Here is a 21,207-nt window from a genome sequence, read left to right as displayed (position 1 = left end):
CACACACACACACACACACACACACACACACACACACACACACACACACACACACACACACACACACACACACACACACACACACACACACACACACACACACACACACACACACACACACACACACAACAGAGCAGTAATATTGTTAATCAACAGACATGATTCTAATCTAAAGACTGCCAACCAAATTCTAAATATATGTCTGCCTGATTAAATAAAAAACAAACCTACTAGTAATGAGAGCAGCTGATTCCATAGTGAGAACATTGTTATCATGGGTGAAAATGGCCACAAGAACGAGTGGAAAATTGTTATATATTTGGTATTAAAAAGAATGATGTAGTAGAAAACATTTTACAAACCTCTGGCAAAAATTTCAAATTGTTTCCAATCACCAACTTTTCTTAAGCTCTCAGACTCATTTAAAAAACCTCTTTTAGTTTTTAATGCTGCAAGCCCTTCGTTTCTTATCGCCTCCCAATTCTTTTCAAGATTTCTAAAAAAGAATAAAGATAGAAAATGTACAATAAGTACGAACAATATCAAGAATGGAATCTGATGAATTTATACAAATATGTACAATAAAACATAAATGAGAAAAAGAATCAACATATCTTGAATTTAAACACATAAATGCATACATACATTCACTCATACATATTCACAACATTGTTATATCAATGTTAATGGCAAAGGGATTAGATACATAAAGGAAACCATTGAAAACATGATTGTTTCAGTTGTAGAGGCAGAATTAACATTTCTAAGAACATGCTAACAAAAGCACAGCTCTTACTAGGTACTACATGTACTAATAAATAATCAATGGATGTAAATGCTTTTTAGATTAATTCATCATGTTCAGTCATGATAATAGTTGTATAACTGACATTATTCTCTTTTCCTTTATCTAAAGAAACAGATGAACAACCAACTTCCATACAATTTCTTGTACATCTGCATTATGTAAAGTAGTGGTTTAATTTGCAGTTTTACCTGGTTTCAAGGAGAAAAACTGTTGACAGCATTAATAAAATATAAAAAAACCAGCTGAAAGCAATGGAAAACTACAGCTATTTTTTTTTCCAAGAAAAATGTGGCTCTCTGCATTTTCACACAACAATAATGGAGGCGCCTTCCTTGGTAAAATATTCCGGAGGTAAAATAGTGTCGCTTTATATGGAAGTGAAACTTGGACAATCGGAGTATCTGAGAAGAAAAGATTAGAAGCTTTTGAAATGTGGTGCTATAGGAGAATGTTAAAAACCAGATGGGTGGATAAAGTGACAAATGAAGAGGTATTGCGGCAAATAGATGAAGAAAGAAGCATTTGGAAAAATATAGTTAAAAGAAGAGACAGACTTATAGGCCACATACTAAGGCATCCTGGAATAGTCGCTTTAATATTGGAAGGACAGGTAGAAGGGAAAAATTGTGTAGGCAGGCCACGTTTGGAATATGTAAAACAAATTGTTAGGGATGTAGGATGTAGAGGGTATACTGAAATGAAACGACTAGCACTAGATAGGGAATCTTGGAGAGCTGCATCAAACCAGTCAAATGACTGAAGGCAAAAAAAAAACAAAAAAAACCAGGTTTTACATTATTAACTTTTCTTCTGGGAAGTTATGCACTAATGGGCAGTAGTACTCCAACAACAGGATTATTGTAATATTTAAAATTAATTTAAACAATTTGAATACTAATAAAGTGAAAAGTAATATAATAAACCTGTAGAAATAACTTATAAATAAATACAGTGGAGGGGGAATTAGGATGGAAGAGATACTTAAGAAAACTGATATAAATTTTCTTTTTCAAACTCCTTCTTACCTGTTAAGACATTAATCAATCAGGATAGTTCTACGGACTGTCATAGTTTGTAAATTATTTAGTATGAGGAAATTCTAACCCCACAGAACTATTAATCCCGAATAAGGAAATAAAGAAAAGGATTAACTAATTAATGAAGTAATTGTAAAGAAACTGTGTACAATTTTTTATTTTGTAAAAAAATTCTGCACAATAGAAAATGCAACCACATTTAATTGAGAACTATAATAAGCCTTGATCATGATAACGTAATCATAGCTTCATTTAAAGCCATTCACAAAGATGTTTGAAGTTATTAATTTCATTTTATATCAACAGAAAAATTTAAAAATACAATAATCTGTTGTTGTTAGTGGGCAAGATACATTCCAGCACTATATTGACAGGTCAAGATAAGATTAAGGTCAAGATAATTAAAAATGTGTGAATGGATTTGGTTCTACTTAAGTCATTTATTGTTTTTTATTTAGTAGATAAATAACTTTATTATTCACAAAATATTCTTTAACTTATTTTATTATCTTACTAATGAACATTTTGCAGCAAACTACATAAGATAAAAAGAAATTAATTTCTTTTATCTGTGAAGTAATTTTACTAGTTTTCAAACACATTAACTTATCAAACATACTAAATTTAATTAATAAATTTACACTTACTGTTGCTGTTATTAATATGAAGAAAAACATTTTTGGAGTCAATAATACATCAAACAAAGAAATTATAACATGCAAATTACTTTATATACACAAATTTCATTTAATAAATTTATAGTAAAGTTAGGTTTACATTTGTTACCAAAATTATTCAATAGAATAAACTGAAACTGCCTGACATTCAGGCACTCCTAACAAAAAATACCAGCTGTTCATAAAGAATTTCCATTATTATAATCTCTTTTGTTTATTTCTAAAGGCTGTCTCTGCTTAAATTGTGTACTATTGAAGAACAGCATGCTATAAGATTTTTATATTTGAAAGGTATGAAACTGGTTGAAATTCTCACTCACAGATTTTAAAACAGTGCAGTAAAAAGTTTATTAACTATGCAAATTTTTATAAGTAGATTAAACAGTTTTATCGGGTGGAAAAAATATCATTGATTTTCGTCACCAGAACACTGGAGGAAGTTTTGAAATGCTTTGCAAAATTGAATGAGGGTCTTTTTCTTATTCACAAGGACAGATTCATAAACAATTTGGGAAATGGCTAAAATCTGTAGTGTAAGTATTGGCACTGTCTGGCAGTATACATTCCATTATCCATAAGATGTATTACTACAAGAAACTTATTTGCTGACACAAAAATCATGACCCCCAGAATCCACATTTGAATAGAACTTAAATGACAGATATTAGTGGAAGGTAATGCTTTTTTAGGTTGCATAACTTTTGATGAAAACAGAATTCGTCATTTTGATCCAGAGTTCAAACATCACAGTATGGAATGGAAACATGCGAGTTTGCCCACCAGGAAAAAATTCAAAATCTTTACTTCAGCCGGCAAAGTGATGCTAATTGAGTTTTGGGACTGCAAAGGTTAATTTATTAAGATTTGGAAGAAATATTGTGTAACTGTGAATATTATTGTGAAAGAAAATAGAGTGTAATGTACTACAAGAAGAAACTGTTCTGATTCTTTCTTAAAAGGCTTAATTCTTCTGCACAATAATGCCCCCCCCCTCATACTATTCAAAAGAACTGGAAGCCATTCAAAAATCAGGTCTGGAAGTGTTATGATATTCGTGTTCCAATTACCCGATATCAGATTTTTTTTGTTTGGTCTTCTCAGAATTTTTATGTGGTACAGAGTTTGGCAACAATGAGTGGTTCAAGAATGTCTCAGAAACTGAAATGAACAATTTTTTTTCACTGGAATAAGAAATCATTCAAAAAGGTGGACAAGTGCCTAAATGTAGGCTGGGGATTATGTACAAAGTTGTGTTAGTTTTATTTCACTAAATAAATAATTTTTCTGCAGTCATTTGTCTCTTTAAACACTGAATAACCCTCAAAATTCAATCTCCTACTTTTCCCAAATCTTAGCAAGTAAAGATGTTATTCTACCTATTAATTTTTCACCTGCGTAAAATTTATTTTTGTAAAGCATAATAATTGAATAAAAAATTAATAACTGTAATAAAAAAAAGCAAGATTATTGTACTCCTAAGAGAGTAAAATAGTTCATTACTTACAAGGCAAGATGTTTTGGATAGAGTAAAGAGCAGTTAGTTACAATATGTTAGAATAATTGGCCAGATACAAAGATTAAACAAAAGTATGTGTTCTTGTAATACAATTTTCTAATTTGTTGGTATTTATACAGTTTAATTCTTTCTGTACATTAATTCCTGGCTATTATATGAACAAAAAGACTGTCTTTTCATACAATTTATATTACACCATTCTGAAGTAATTAAGGTTTACAATGAAACTTCCTGAAAAAAAAATAATAAACATACCGAAAAAAGTCCTGATAAGTAGTCTGTTCATGAGTCCACCATGGTCTTGATGTTAACCTATCAACATTATACAATGAACGCTGATATTTGGATTTAAAAAATCCTTTTGCTGTACCTTCTTCATAAACCTGAAAAATTACAATTTTCAGGTATAAAAACAATTTAAATTTTGCAATTGAGTTAAAAAGGTTGGTTAATCTAGTTTTGATAATTTTTAATTCTATTCTGTTTTGATGTTTATTGTAAGAGTATAAATATCATTCAATATTTCTGTTTATATTTCTTATAATGTTCCATATATTTATAATTAAAGTTTCCTTCATTTGGTGATTCATGGATAATTTAACCGAATTTCACATTTATTCTTGGACATTATGATTAGTAAGGACGATTTCAAAAAACAAACAATGCACTATGAACCATAAAATGTTTTAATTTGATATGAAGAATTTGTATCTATATAGTTACATGTCTGTCGAAAGAGGCAAATACTCGGGCAGATCTTCTACAAGCAAAGATCCAAAAAAATTAACCAAATTTGATAGATGGTGATGAATGGTTGTTAAATAATAATTAGAGAGCTTGAAAACGAAGTAGGAATCTCATTTAGCTAGTGCAGTTGATTTTAATGAAAGATCTTGGGATGCAGCACGTAGCATCAAATTTGTCCCAAAACTTATCACTTATGAACAAAAGGTGCACCAACTGCAAAAAATTGCACAAGACGTGCTAGAATATGTTAATACTGATACTGATTTTATGAAAAAAATAATAACTGGAGATGAAATGTGGGTCTGTGGCTATGACCCTGAGATAATTGCACAGTCATCCCATTGGAGAACACAAAGTTCTCCACGGCAAAAGAAAGCCAGGCAATACGAAGAAATGTGAAGGTCATGCTAAATGTCTTTTTTGATTATCACACCATGGTTTATCATGAGTGTGCGGTTCAAGGACAAACTGTCAATTAAGAGTACTATATAAATATTCTTCATTGGCTAAGAGAAGCTTTTCACACAAGAGACTAAAGCTTTGGGAAAATGATGATTGAAAAATTCATTGCAACAACATTCAATCTATGCATCATAACTTGTCCAGAGATTCTTGGCAAAACATGGGATCAAACTACTTTGCAGGCTCTCCACTCACCAGACTTGACTCCCTGTGATTTTTGGCTCTTTCCTAAGCTTAAAATTCCACTTAAAGGAATGAGATTTGAAGACAGATAACTTATGGTGCTAACTGAAAATGACTCCGAAGAATGCTTCCAATAATGAAAATGTTGCTGGGATAAGTGTGTTACATCAGAACGGGCCTACTTTGAAGAGGATGAGTTATTGAACTAAACAGGTTACATATTTTTGTTATTATGAGCCAAGGTCAGATGCTTTTGATCCAACCTTATACTAACATGCATTTTAAATATTTTGCTTACTTAATTGCATATTAACATTTTTTTTTAATTTTAGCATTTCTTGATGTCAGTAAGATTTGTTTTAAAATTTCTTTATTTACATCACAAAAGAAAACTAAAAGAGTTGTACATAAACAAATACAATCAATGAGATATTTCCATGTCATAAATAAAAACAATTGGTTTCAATTCAGAAAAGTTGAGTAGTTTTTCTATAAAACATTCTATATAATATTGACTAAAAAAAAACCAAGTCTACAGAAGTGTCTTAGGGGATTGGGGGCAGAAAAAAATATCTCCAAACAATTTTTCAGTGAAATTCTGTTTATGAAAACTAATGATATAAAAGTTTCAAAACACTTTTTTAATGGGAAAGACTCAAAATCTAAACATAATTAAATAAAATTTTTAACAAAATATAAAACAATAAAAGAGGGCATAAATTTCAAGTAAAAAACCATGAAAACCAGTGTTTCTCAAACTGAGGGACATGCCCCTCCCACCCGCCCTAGAGGGGCGTGATAATACTAAATGAGAAGTGCGAGCATATTGAAAAGAAAATATTATTAAAAAAATGTATAAATTTAATGAAAGGAAAGCGAAACAAAATACATTCTGACATAATTAATAATAAAATACACATTTACTCTGATATAATACACTTATGAATAGGATTGTATTAGTACTGCAAATTGTATTTAATAATTAACTTAACAATACTAAATCAAAAACAAGTTTAATAATTATTAATGACTTGCTTGGGCCTGTCTTGCAGAGCAAAGTTTTTCAAAGATTTAATACAAGAAACAGACACTCTGAGTTCGTTTTCTATATTTAGCTGAGATCTATATTTTGTATTCAAAGCAGCAACTGTAGAAAATCTGGTTTCACAAAGGCAGGATGTTGACAATGGTAATAGTATATGAAATGCTCTTGTTTTCAGTGCAGAAAACTCATCATCTATTCCTGCCCAAAATTCAAAGAGTGATTTATTACTAAATTGGCTTTTGATTTTGCCACTACTTACCATGAAGTCTATGAAGATTTCTTCTTCGGCAGTTGAGAACCCGATGGATTCCTAACCCACTCGTAACTTGCTACCAAGTTGACGTCATTAAGAAAATTTTTTGCCAGCATGGCTAAATGATTTTCAATGGTTACAAAAACAACTTTCACATATTCTTCAGCCTTGTAAATTTTAACACATTCATCCACATTTGCAGACATTTCTAGGTTTTTTTGCTTTAAATTTTTGGTCCAAAATTCCAATTTTCTACAAAAAGCATTAACTTTATGACTTGTATTCAACATATATGTATTTGCTCCTTGGAGTTGGAGATTCAAGGTATTTAATTTCTCGAATATATTGACCAAGCAGCTCAATTCCATCAAACCATCACAAAACTTCTTGGCTTCCACTTGGTTTTCCTTTTCTAGAAAAATGGTGATTCATCTCTTAATTCATATACACGTTGCAAATACACGTTCCCATGTGATAACCATCTTGCCTCGCAATAAAATAGTAATGCTGAATGTACTGCATTTCTTTAAAAAGTGCAGAAAAGATTCTTGATTCTAGGGGTCTCAATTTTTATACAATTTCCTATGGTTACAACCATCATTAACAAAATATTAAGACTAGGACTCATTTCTTTGGAAGCCAGAGCTTATCTGTGGTTCATGCAGTGTCCAGACACACTGTGGAGATTTATCTTTAACAAGAGCTTGTACACTTTGGAATGTTTTAGACATTGAATGAGCACCATTGGTGCATATTCTGACACAATTTTTCCAGTTTATATTTACCTCATTTATAAAATCATTTAAGTTAGAGAATAATGCAAGTGCTGTTCCTTTGAGTTCTATTGGTTTGCAGCAGAAAAGTAGTTTGTCTGCTGCTGACATCATCACAAAATTGAATATAGGCAATGAAATGAACATCTTTATTGCTATCTGTTGCCTCATCAAGTTGAATTAAAAACAATTTGTCACGCAACTTCCTGAAATGATGCTCTACATCTTCAGCAATATCACCACTTCGACGGGTAACAGTAGCATTTGATAGAGGTATGGACTACAATTGTTTGGCAAAATTATCCCCAACATAGTTTCTACAATCTCAACTGGAGCTGGCAAAATAAGCTCTTCACCAATGGTGAGAAGCTTTTTTATATGAAACTTTGTCAGAGGCAAGTAAAGCTTTTCATTTACAAAGTTTTTTTTAAGAATGATGTTTGCTTTTCATATGATTTTAATTTTAATAATTCTCGTGGTTTGTTAATGTACTGACTATGAAGCGTTTCCAAATGTTGTTTAATAGGTTTCATGCTATTTGCTGCCAAAATATTTGAGCAAATGACACACAGGGGCCTTCTTCTTCATTTATTTCAACACTGGTAAACCCAAAACTGAAGTATTCTTGAGAATATTTTATTGATTTTATTTTTGGAACCATGCTCGTCTGTGCACTTGATGCTTCACTATCATCTAATGTATTTTAGTCACTTAAAAATTTGTCCAAGATTCTCTATAAATCTACTACCATGAATATTTAATACCGTGAATTGCAATTAAGATGCAAGACTGAGACTGGCTGGAATTGAACGAGGTGCAGCATTTATACACGTTTGCGCATACATTCCAGAATGTTTGAGACAAATTGGAACTACTCACGAAGCTGCAAGAATGTCCGATGGACATAAGACAGAGAGCAATAGAGAGGCATCGATTCTGGATTTGTCAATGCAGCGGATTGGTGTTGCCAAATATCAACAAATTTACTTACTCTTTGTAATTTGTAAGGTTTGTAATTCAGGTCATAGCATAGTTTTAGTGTTAAAATACTTAAAATTAAAATACATTATTATTGTTTGACAGGGAGGACACAATGAAAATTATTATTGAAAACTGGGTCGCAAATACTGAAAGTTAAGAAACGCTGATGTAAACCATTCCAGTTATAAGAAATTATTACACTGCATTAATTCACATATGTAAAAGTGCCACAACTGTAAGAGTTGAAATATCATTTTTGGACATTGCTTGTATATGTCATTGTTGGATAAAGCTACAATCACGAAAAAACCATTCCCTGTGATATTTTACTATGGAAAGTGAGGATTTAAGTAATTTCCTGTTGCTTTCTTCACTGAGTCAATGGTATATTTTGTAAATCAGCTTTTAAATCCACTGAAATTCAGGTAATATTCACCTCTAAAATATCTTCACTGTGTTCACAGAAGAGTACATAACATTAATTTCAGAAAAAGCAACAATGACTGGTGTCTCTAGTAGCTAAGTTATCAAAGTCATAATTGATTCCACTAATTAAGCTACAAATTTCAAACATACACTAATCACTGAATATAATCTGTTACAGTACTTTCAATATTTAAAAGATTTATTTAAAAATACAATAAAAAAGACTGAATACAAAATACAATACAATTACAAAACAGTTTACATTTGAATAAATCATACAAATTCACAATTGACTTCTGTTTGACTACTGAGAATAAATCAGTTGTCATAAATCGGTGCTAGCACAATAGCTCACAACAATCTACAATTTTATTATATGCACACAGCCAGTCATTCTATATAGAGCTAGTAAAACAATGGTTGATAAAACATAGAAGCAGTCATTATTGCAACTGCTGTGTGAGTGAGTATGGAATGATTTGGTTTTTGCAAATGGAAGAACTCAGTACCCATGAAAACCACTGATGATTATTCATATTGTTTTCAGTGTAATAATGATATGAGTGAGAGTGCCATGAGAAAATGGTGCTGGAAATTTGGAAAGGTGTTCAGATTGAAATAATGGAAGAATATTCAAACTCATGGACCTGGGATCACAATAATACCAGAAATTTACTGTTTATCCAAAACAAATAGTGCATGATGCTCATGAAGATGGTTTCTTCTGCAAGACAATGGTGGTCCCCCTCTACAATCATTAAAGGCTTACTTAAAGACAGGCTTTTTAATTTATTATTCTAAATATGACAAGTAATATTCACACTTAGGTAACTTGTGAATACAGTATAATCTGTTTAATTTTTTACTACCAATAGACTGCCAATTTTGGAATATCTGTTGCATAATTAATATATATTAAATATATTAGATTTTTATTTCACAGTAATTTACACCCTCATTCAATTTTGTGTTTGTTCTGAAATACCCACTGATAGTTGGTGGGAGAGCTGGTTTTTTTCTTGCTCTCAGTTGAGTGGAGAGGGGCTCTGTCAGTTGGATGAGCTAGAGACTCTTGTTACTATTAGGCCCGCACAAAATTCCAATCTAGGGTCTGAGATATGTATCAGCTAAATTTTATGAATGTACATAAAATAAATAATTATTAACATAGAATATAGCAGTTTTAGAAGAATGAAATATTACAATGAGTTAAACATTTTCATCATATTAAAAGTAAAATATGTAATGTGATAATCTTCTTAGGAATTATTTCTCCATAATATCAATTTATATATATACCATATATATATATATATATATGTATATATATATATACTACCACTTACAATACACAGCTTCAAATTGCATGCAAAAACTGAAGAAAGCAGATAAATTTATAAAGATTACAAAAATACAAACACTACTTTCATCGCTTCCTCAGGTTGACCGATGCGTAAAAGAGCATCTCCCAGATGAAAGAAGAAGTTGCTTTCCTGAGTGCCATTTTCATTTGAACTGATCCCTAATTTAAGATGTGGCACTGAAGATGCATAATGACCTTGCAGTTTTAGCAGTAACCCGTATAAAGCATTGGTCAATCCATCCTGAGGCCATCGTTGCAGACTTGTTTCTAATACCATCTTAGCATCTTGTAACCTGCACGCACCCATACATACCAAGCACAGCAACAAATGAGCATTACACTACATTTAATTTACAGCCACAAGAAGCATAAGTATAATATGGTTAAAATACATACAACCAGACTGAACAGGAACGTTTACAGAGTGAATAACTTCATCACTTTTAATTTACCATTATATAACATTAGCTTTTTAGTTTTCCACCTTGTTTTTTACCATAATAAATTAAAATCTTATACAGCAAACAACCCTCTGGAATATTTTTTCAATTTGACTTCTACATGCATATGGTGCTTGTTGCCATACTGCAGCATACCTGTCATGCTGTAACAGTGCCTATAACTCCTCTTGTGAATATTTTCTTAAATATAGTGTCTTTTTGATGGATATGCTTTACAGTAGTTAAATGTATTTTATCTTGATGATCATTAAGCAATATGATATGTTTGATTATTTATTACTTATATAAAAAGAGTATATATTACTTTTGCAAAAACTATTGAATGAGAGTAAAAAAAAAAAAGGAATAAAATATTTTGACAACTGAAAGCACTATAACTGTAAATAAATTATTCTTATGATTTACTAATTCAAATAAAATATTAAATGAAAAAACTGATTGTTCAATCTACATTTTTGTTCAAAATATTATCAGGGTTTTATAAATGCTGTATAAACTCTTTGGATGAAAATTGCAGAGATATAACATTAATCAAAATAATTGGCATTTATTAGATTAAGAGGCATATTCATAACATAATGTGATAATCCTTTTAGGAATTATTTCTCCATAGAATCAATTTATATATATATATATACAAACACACTTTCATCGCTTCCTCAGGTTGACCGATGCGTAAAAGAGCATCTCCCAGATGAAAGAAGTTGCTTTCCTGAGTGTCATTTTAATTTGAACTGATCCCTAATTTAAGATGCGGCACTGAAGATGCATAATGACCTTGCAGTTTTAGCAGTAACCCGTATAAAGCACTGGTCAATCCATCCTGAGGCCACCATTGCATTAAAAAAAATTGCCACTATCTGGCCATTAACAAAAAATTAACTCATGAGAAAAGGTTTTTATACTTACAGTTTTAGTTTACTACATGTCTACTTCACTTTTGCATATAATCGCCATTCAGTTCTAAGCACTTTTCATAATGCTGCACCAGTTTATTTAACACCTCTGCATAGAAGTTCACCACCTGGGAATTGAACCAGTTGACAATGGCAGTTTTGAGTTCCTTGTCGTTTTCAAACCATTGTCCACCACTTTTTCAAATGCAAGAGGAAGTAGTTGCTAGGTGCAAGGTCAGGACTATATGAAGGTGGTCACAAAGTTCCAAATAAAGATCTTGAATCTTCTTGGTTAAAGTAGTGATGTGAGGATGTACATTATCATGAAGGAGGATTACACCGGACGACAGTTTCCCGTGTTGTCGATTTTGGATCATACATCTCAGTTTGGTGAGCATTTCGTAGTACATGCCAACTATAATTGTTGATCCACATTCAATAAAATCAACCAAAATGACACCCTTTTCGTCCCAAAAAATGATAGCTAACATTTTTCGAATCGAGTTCGGAGATTGGTTAAACTTTTTTGGTTTTGGGGAACTTGAATGGCACCACTGCAATGATTGTTATTTCTATTCTTGTTGCGATGGTGTAGGATATTCATGTCTCGTCGCCCAAAACAATGTGGGAAAACAAATCATCTCCATCTTGATGATAGCGGTCCAAAAACACTTGTCCACTGCATATTCTTTGTTCTTCGTGTTGATCAGTGAGCATTTTCGGTACCCACCTTGCACACAATTTGTGATATCTGAACTTTTATGTGTACATAGAGGTGCGTCCAACATGCAGAAATTCATCAACCAAAGCACTAATCATCAGTTGCTGATCACATCGCAGTTTTTGGTTCACTTGTTCAATGACTTCATCAGTCTGAATACTGGGCCTGCCACTCTGCTCTTCGTCATGCACATCTGTGCGGCCATTTTTAGTCTCAAGAGCATCTGCCAATAGGTCTTTGCCCACACACTTTTATATTAAATATGTATTTTTGTACCGTTTCCTTCACCTACAGTAATGACAAAATATTATTCAATATACAAGGTGTGACTGGAAAGATTTAAGACTAGGCTTGTCATTTCAAAATGGCAGTACCTACAGGTTATTGTGATGGATCTCCTTCAAAGTAGTTCCCTTCTTACAGAATACAAATACTTGTACAGTTTCTACTTTTGGAAGCATTCTTGGAAATTTTATTTCTTAAGGGTGTTCCCTTCTCTGTATTTGCTGGATGTCTTCAATTGAGACAAATCAGTTCCCATTCAGTGAAGATTTCAATTTACAGAACAGGTAGAAGTTGGCAGGGGATAAATCATGTGAATAGGGGAGGTTGCGAAAGCACAGGAATTTGAAATTTGGCCAAAATTTCCATCATCGAGAACATATGAAGAGCTGGTGCATTGTCATGGTGGACCCAATTCTTGTCTTGCCAGAGTGCAGGCTTTTTCTTCCACACATTTTTGTGAAAAAGCTGAAAGACACATTTATAGTGTCCTTGGTTTACTTTTGACAGAGCTTGTTTTGTGGTGGCCTCCAAGGTCATCCGATCTGACCCCTTTTTTAATTCTTTTCCTTCAGGAAGTGCCTCTATTAGCTACCAGCTGTGGCTTTCATTGCTTCAAACATGCTGGTTAAAGTATGTTTGGATGAACTCCAAACATACTCCAGTATGTATGGGATGAACTCTCCTATCAGGTGGTTGTGTGCTGCATGACAAAAAGTGTTCATATTGAACACTTTTAAGGAAAAACTTTACATACTCTTTCATTTTATTTGTGATTCATTACTGTAAATCTACGTTAAGAGATATTTAACAGCTTTAAAACCTAGATATTCTTTTTGTACACCTAGTATTATGAGTATGTATATGAAATACATATACATACAATCCTGCAGTCCAAGATATTTTTCATTCTATTGACTATACATGGAGTAGAGCTAGTTACAAATATTTTGTGTTGTTACTATGTGGCATTCAAAAAGATTTAATTTTTAATAAGTGTAGATTTTTATATTAAAGTATTTTTTATAATTAGATAAATTTCATAAAATTTTTATACATGACTACTATCTCTATACATAAGAGCACTGCTGTTTAATTTTGAGAAAACAAAATGTGGTTTTCCAGGAAAAAAATATTATTTTCAGTGGATCTACAACTTCCTTTATATACTCTATACAACATTTAAGTGAGTGTTCATGTATGTTGAAGTTGTTGGCTTTTCTTCGTTCACTGATGGCCTATCTGGCTTAAATTATAATATTAGTATGAGAGTTCTTTATTTAGTGAGCAAAACTTTAGAGAATACTCAAAAGTGCAGTGTTATAAAGTATTATACATTCAAATAAAAATATAACTTACAGAAAATTAATACATTATTTTATTCTATTTTAGAGAAAAATTGAATAAAATCAGCAAAAAATGTTAAACACAATTTTTATAATTCAAATATTTTTATTATAATGCAGCAGGATTTTTTAAATTTTATTTTAAAATATTTCTTTTATACATACATTGCTCAGGGTGTGCTCAGATTTAGAAATTAATGAGCTACTTTTTTTTTTTTTGTCTTCAGTCACTTGACTGGTTTGATGCAGCTCTCCAAGATTCCCTATCTAGTGCTAGTCGTTTCATTTCAGTATACCCTCTACATCCTACATCCCTAACAATTTGTTTTACATATTCCAAACGTGGCCTGCCTACACAATTTTTCCCTTCTACCTGTCCTTCCAAAATTAAAGCGACTATTCCAGGATGCCTTAGTATGTGGCCTATAAGTCTGTCTCTTCTTTTAACTATATTTTTCCAAATGCTTCTTTCTTCATCTATTTGCCGCAATACCTCCTCATTTGTCACTTTATCCACCCATCTGATTTTTAACATTCTCCTATAGCACCACATTTCAAAAGCTTCTAACCTTTTCTTCTCAGATACTCCGATTGTCCAAGTTTCACTTCCATATAAAGCGACACTCCAAACATACACTTTCAAAAATCTTTTCCTGATATTTAAATTAATTTTTGATGTAAACAACTTATATTTCTTACTGAAGGCTCGTTTAGCTTGTGCTATTCGGCATTTTATATCGCTCCTGCTTCGTCCATCTTTAGTAATTCTACTTCCCAAATAACAAAATTCTTCTACCTCCATAATCTTTTCTCCTCCTATTTTCACATTCAGTGGTCCATCTTTGTTATTTCTACTACATTTCATTACTTTTGTTTTGTTCTTGTTTATTTTCATGCGATAGTTCTTGCGTAGGACTTCATCTATGCCGTTCATTGTTTCTTCTAAATCCTTTTTATTCTCGGCTAGAATTACTATATCATCAGCAAATCGTAGCATCTTTATCTTTTCACCTTGTACTGTTACTCCGAATCTAAATTGTTCTTTAACATCATTAACTGCTAGTTCCATGTAAAGATTAAAAAGTAACGGAGATAGAGAACATCCTTGTCGGACTCCCTTTCTTATTATGGCTTCTTTCTTATGTTCTTGAATGAGCTACATGATTTTTATACTAAAAGAAAAAACATTATAATATTAACTTATAGTTGTATAACACATATATATTTTATAATGGTATATTTTTGAAGAAAAAAGTAATTTCTGGGGCAGGAAAATGTGTTTGTGGCTAGTACAGTTACCATAAAATGCACCATCTGTCAATACTGTGTCAGACAGGGATGACAGGGAAGAGTTAAAAAAAAAGAAGTTAATAATAAACATAATTCAAAAGCAAAAGCCACCAACACTACAGTAGAAATAAAATATAACTTTCATTTAAAGAAATAATTGGTGAGTCATTGGAATGGCCAGTTACAAACATACATTTTTAAGGCAACAATCAGTAAAAACAGATTCTTTTTTCTATAGCACTTACTTATGATAAAGTATTAGATAATTAATTATAGCATTCTACAAAAATGGTAACAGTTTTACAGCAGCACTAAAATTGTTTCAATGCCACTTCAATATCCATTAGAATGATGTGGTGCGGTAAGCGCATGACGTTGAATTCTGGTTACATAAGTTTAAAGAAAATGATTCAATGAACAAGATGCCTCCTAGTAAACAATGAGCAAAGAAAACACCTACAAACAAATTGTATAAGAGCTGCAAAGCTATTAACCCTCAATTCAACTGCACGTTATAACTTATTTTCACTTGGTTTGTTAATAATCAAAGGACTATAAGAATTTATAAATACATTCATAAAAATCCAAGTAGTGCAGGTAATAAATGATAATGATTGAGTCACAAGTATGACCATTTACCACAAAATTAGAAATCTTATGAATGTAAGCATATTGTAAGCATGTATGAATACATTACTCATACAATATGCTTATGAATGTTGAATCAGATTTCCACTTAGGTGGATATGTGAATGAACAAAACTGGCACAGAGCAAAAACAACATGTAACGAAAAACATAAAAATTCTGATTGAAGAATGTGCAAATTGAAATGGTGCCACCTTCAGGATGTAGTATTCAAAACTTAAGTGTGTTAAATGCAATTAAACTACTTACAAACTGACAGTAAAGTTCTTTTTTAAATGTTTAAGTAAAAATAATTAAATTTTTAATATTGCCTATCCTATTGGCTCACCCATTATAACTAAACAAGACATCACCAAATATAAGCATAGGAACAAAAGGAAGGGAGACAAATAACACCAGTCACCACCAAAAGCAAAATCAGTAGTTTATAAAACGTAATAAAAAAAGATCCGAGTTAAGTAAAATAATAAAAATCTGTTTAATTCTACTGCAATGAAGTGGGATAAGAATATAAAATGAAAAAAGATAAGCTTTATTACAGAAACAAGATTATAAAGGTTATTAATGGTCTCCTCTGTTTTTTTTACATAAATTTAGAGAAAAAACAATAAAAGAATTAAAGAAAAGTTTAAGAACAAAATAAATGTTAAGGGACAAATAGTGATAAGAGTCAGTTATTGTTGATTTGGCTGAAACTGGGAATGAGTTAAATGAACAATTTGGATTCACTTTGTGGGAAAAGGTGGTGTGAATTCAATTTCTAAGTAAACAGAATAAAAAATAATAAAATGTCATAAAAACGAAGATAATTAGCAGTTATACATAAGGTACAAAATCAACATAAACTCAAATCTGTAGAATTTATTACATGGACAGTAAATTGCAAAGGATGGATGAAATAAAAAATATATTAAAAGTCAAGAGAGCTTAGGGAAATTATTATTTAACTTTTAAGAAGAAATCTTTTAATTTAAAATAAAATTTAAGAAAAAGAAAGAAAATCCATTTTTATGGAGTGTAATGTTTCATAGCAGTGAAATTAGACAACAAAGCCACAAAAACAAACAATAAATGCTTTAAAAATTTGTTGTAAATTGAGAATAATATTGATTAAAAATGAAGACTGTGCCTCTCTTTTTTCAGTAAACAAAAATTGTAAAGGTTTGAATACAGCTAATCATTTAAATTCAAACTAAAATATTTGTGGAAATTTTATCTTTACAGTACAACTGGTTATAACACAGAATCAATTAATAAATAATGTGGATAAAAAGTTATGTATGGGCAGTAAATAAGTATCCTCCCTTAACAGAGAGAAATTCTAGTTGTAGTATTGAAGCTGACAATATAAAAATCATTAAAAAACACTTACAGAATAGATCTACATAATTTTTTTTTGTTAGCAATGCTGCTACTGAAAATGGTAATTGCATTTTTTTTTTTAATGATCATGAAACTATTATTAATTACAAGGAATATTAATTAAAAAGAAAACCTACACTATATTAATAAAATATTAGAATAATAATTTACATTAATTACACCTAATGTAATATTAAAAACTCATAAAAAATAAATCAGTATAGTAAAAAATAAACTTTAATCCAGTATTCTTTACCTGTTTATCATAAGATAAGTAACAGCAAGTTCACTTCTATATTGAGGATCTGCATGAAATCTAGATATCAATTTATTATGAATTTTTACTGCATCTAAATGTGTTCCTGTAAAATTAATAAATAATTAAAATAAATGTACAAACCAAACACTTTATAAAATTAATTAAAAAAAATATATAATAGGATTATATATATACATATACTGTTTTATGTACATAAAAAAAATATTAAAAAATGTAATACATTTTTATTTTTGTTACCAAGTAGAACAAATAAATAACAACTCACTACATGCTTTTAGGATATCTCTGAGAATTACAGTACAGTTTAATCTTCAATATTATTGCAGATGATGCTTGTGTTGAGGTAGTTAAGGAAACTTAGTATATGAAGTGGTTTTTTTTTACAGTTTCAAATTTAGTATGTTAGTAAATTTGATGTTATTTAGGTATGTTAAGTTGATGGCTTTTACATGCTATGTTTAGTTACTACATGTTATGATTATTTTTGTATGCATATCTGGTTTCCATGAGGTTATTTCCATGACTAACTTTGATTTTGAATATAAAGCTGATATGTATGCTTTGTGTCTTTGTTCCAATTTGCTAATTGTGGTAAGCACTGTATTCACTTGAAGTTTAATTTATATAATCCTGAGTTGCTTTGTTTAGCTGTGTTAATTTTGTATGAATATTCAGTTTCATGCATTTTTTCCTTTAACAGTAGTAGTAAAATAATTAGAATGATATTGTCAGTTGAAAGATGAATGTCAATGTCAATGAATTATCCTTGGCTGCAACCCAATAACAAGGTTTAAATCTGCTCTCAGTATCCATTTAACTGTAGCCCAGATGATTATGCTACACAGGGTCAATTGATAATTAAAGAGACAAATGACTGAACAAAAATTATTATATAATCAATGAGATGACAATGAAAGTAATGCTACTTTTCAACATAATCTCGGGTTATATTTAGGTACTTGTCCCAAGTTTCTATAAGCTTTCTTATTCCAGTAATAAAGAATTGATCACCTTGATGTCCAAGTCATTCTTATACCCCATTCTTTCTGAACTTAGTGTCATATAAAAATTCTTTTAAGAGGTCCAAAAAAAAACATTAATGGCGTGAGATTGGGACTATAAAACAGATCTGCCAAAACCTCCAGACTAAACTTCTGAATAGTTACTATGTTATTTTTTTATGTCAGGGATCCCAACTTGAACATCAGACAGCTTCAGTTTATTCTATAAATAGTTTTTCTGATGCTGTCATTTGTCTCTTTAATTAACTGCTTACATGATATTGCATAATTTGTTTGTTAATAATTAGTATTTTATAGTTTTACTCTATGATTGTTTAGGTAGTTCTGTTGTAGTTAGTAATATTTTATTTCGTTTACTTAAATAACAAGTTTTTCTACTATTCTCTCTACAAAGATACTGGAGAAAGAACATGTAATGGCTTCTTATTGTTGATTTTATAAACTTTTATTGTGGCATTAATAGATTATAAAACCATTTTAAGTTTACAAATTAAATCAAAAAACATATTAATTTGACCAAAACAGAATTACAATGTAATCAGATATGCTATTGGATCTCATAGTAAATTTATTATTTAACAATTTCTAAATAAGCAACATGAATAATAATACCATCTGAAATATTATTAGAAAATAAATGCATCACAATAATGAAAAACATATTTTGAATATCTAAATCTACATATTTAGAAAATAGGTAATGTAATTTATTATTTTTATGTTTTGAAATGAACTTTGTCAATATGTAAACTGTGATTATTTGATTTAATCACAATAAACCAATAAAACAACTTGAAAAGAATTATTTAAAAAAGATCCTATGTAAATCAAGTCAGTGGGATACAGATTTCATTTTCACTCAGGATGCTGAAACCACAATTATGTAAAATATAATAAGTCACTAACAGTGTTTGTTAAAACAGAATACTAAAAAAAAATATGAATTACCTGATGTTCTACAACTGCCTTCCCAAACCCTAATTTAAATTCTCTAAGATAATAAAATGTTGGCAACTGTTATGTGACTTTTGACACTACTTCATTCTATATAGTAGAATGAAGTAGTGTAGTCTTATAATAATATAGACTACTATATTCTATATAGTAGTCTTATAATAATATTATTATTTTATTTTTAAATTTATTCCTCTAGGATTTTAGTCTAATAGTTTTTTATACAGATGTTTCACAAAGAGTCGAAAAAACTTTAAGAGCATGTTCTGCTAGCGAAAATAAAGGAGAAAGTTCATATAAATATAGGTTTGGAAATGTTTCATTAGTGAGTGTCGGCTGGTGAAAGATTTTGTCCTGATTTCTGCACCTTTGGTGAAATTAAGCAACACTGTAATTCTTGAGACCAAAGTAAGGAGTAAATTCAGAGATATAAGAAATCTGGTAAAAGAAAAATAAAGGGGTTGAAAAACATACTATTTTACGTTTGTATAAAAAAGCATTGTTAAATGGGCAACAAACAATTAAAAGTTTTAAACAAAACTTGTAGAGAACTTGATTCTGAGTAAGATGGTATGAATAAGTCAGTCGTACATAAGCACTGAAATACCAAAGAAAAAGTTCTGTTGTCTGAATCCTCCTATTTGGAAGTTTTTATGATATTTTTGCTGTGCATTACACTGCAGAAACCAAAAAAAAATGATGTCTGTGACCTCTTCATTGTTAAATATACAGAGGATTGTTAGATAATGACATTCAGGTATTACTCTATTTACTTACATTATTATTTTTTTAACCTCCAGGACCACCGTTAGGTATTGCTTCAGAGGATGAGATGAATGACAATTTTTTGTAGCATGTGAAATGCCATGCCTGACCAGGATTTGAACCCAGGACCTATGGATGAAAGGATGAGATGCTACCACTTGCGCTGCAGAGGCCGGATACTTATAATTATTTACTGCTGTTCAAATGTAATACAAAAAACTTAATTGTTGGAATCAGCTGTTAATACTGCCTATTTTGGCATAAATTATTTCAAACACATTTAGATAAAATTATTTTTTAATGAGCTTCAAAACTGTCACAAGAGTAAATTTGTTTTTTAATTTTTTGTTTTTAATTTTGTTTAGTTTAATACTAAGTTAAAATCTGCCATATTTTGATATGATTTGTTTTTAATAAACTTCATGATTCTTATGTTTGTACTTACTCTCTATGGAATTTATTCAGAATAAAATTCTCTATAAGTCTTATTTAAAACTCTTATGTGTTTATTTCTCATGTAACAAAGCTTTTTTTAAACATAAAATAGTGTGTTTTTTGACCTCAATATTTTACTTTCCTGGCAAAACAGCTATAGAACAATGCTGCAAGAAGGAAAGTATGGTAATCAGTCAAAAATTGGGGTATGGATTATTTCATTCTTGATGTTTTATAACCATTGGGAGCCCCCCCAAAAAAGAAAAAAGGGGGAAAATGTTTGTATATACTTATATACATATGTGTACTGGTATGTTGGAAGCTTAATAATTTCTGACTGAAAAAGTTTGCATTACCCCACTTTATATTAAACTCAGTACATGCGTATCTTACCATTTTTAACAAGAATTTGTGTCAAAATTTCCCCTTCTCCAAATATTGATAAACACTATCTTTTTATTTATTGTATATTTTT

The 21,207-nt window shown here is 30.6% G+C and overlaps 1 protein-coding gene across 7 annotated transcripts in view; it reads right to left on the bottom strand.

Moving 5' to 3' along the window:
* The window catches only part of Asph (Aspartyl beta-hydroxylase), a 156,717-nt gene that overhangs the window by 11,352 nt on the left and 124,158 nt on the right, over positions 1–21,207 (bottom strand). For 6 of the 7 annotated variants that reach the window (XM_075357279.1, XM_075357235.1, XM_075357252.1 and 3 more), the window contains 4 exons: positions 17,533–17,638; positions 10,333–10,564; positions 4,294–4,421; positions 363–496 (listed from right to left, as the gene is read on the bottom strand). In XM_075357279.1, coding sequence (XP_075213394.1) covers positions 363–496; positions 4,294–4,421; positions 10,333–10,564; positions 17,533–17,638 — 600 coding nt within the window. Of the gene's footprint in view, positions 1–362; positions 497–4,293; positions 4,422–10,327; positions 10,565–17,532; positions 17,639–21,207 lie in introns of those variants that run through there. The other variant, XR_012755258.1, reaches the window with a different exon arrangement.

This window comes from Lycorma delicatula, chromosome 1 (assembly GCF_047948215.1).
Source record: "Lycorma delicatula isolate Av1 chromosome 1, ASM4794821v1, whole genome shotgun sequence".
NCBI lineage: Eukaryota > Metazoa > Arthropoda > Insecta > Hemiptera > Fulgoridae > Lycorma > Lycorma delicatula.
This window is presented reverse-complemented; position numbering and strand designations above follow the sequence as displayed.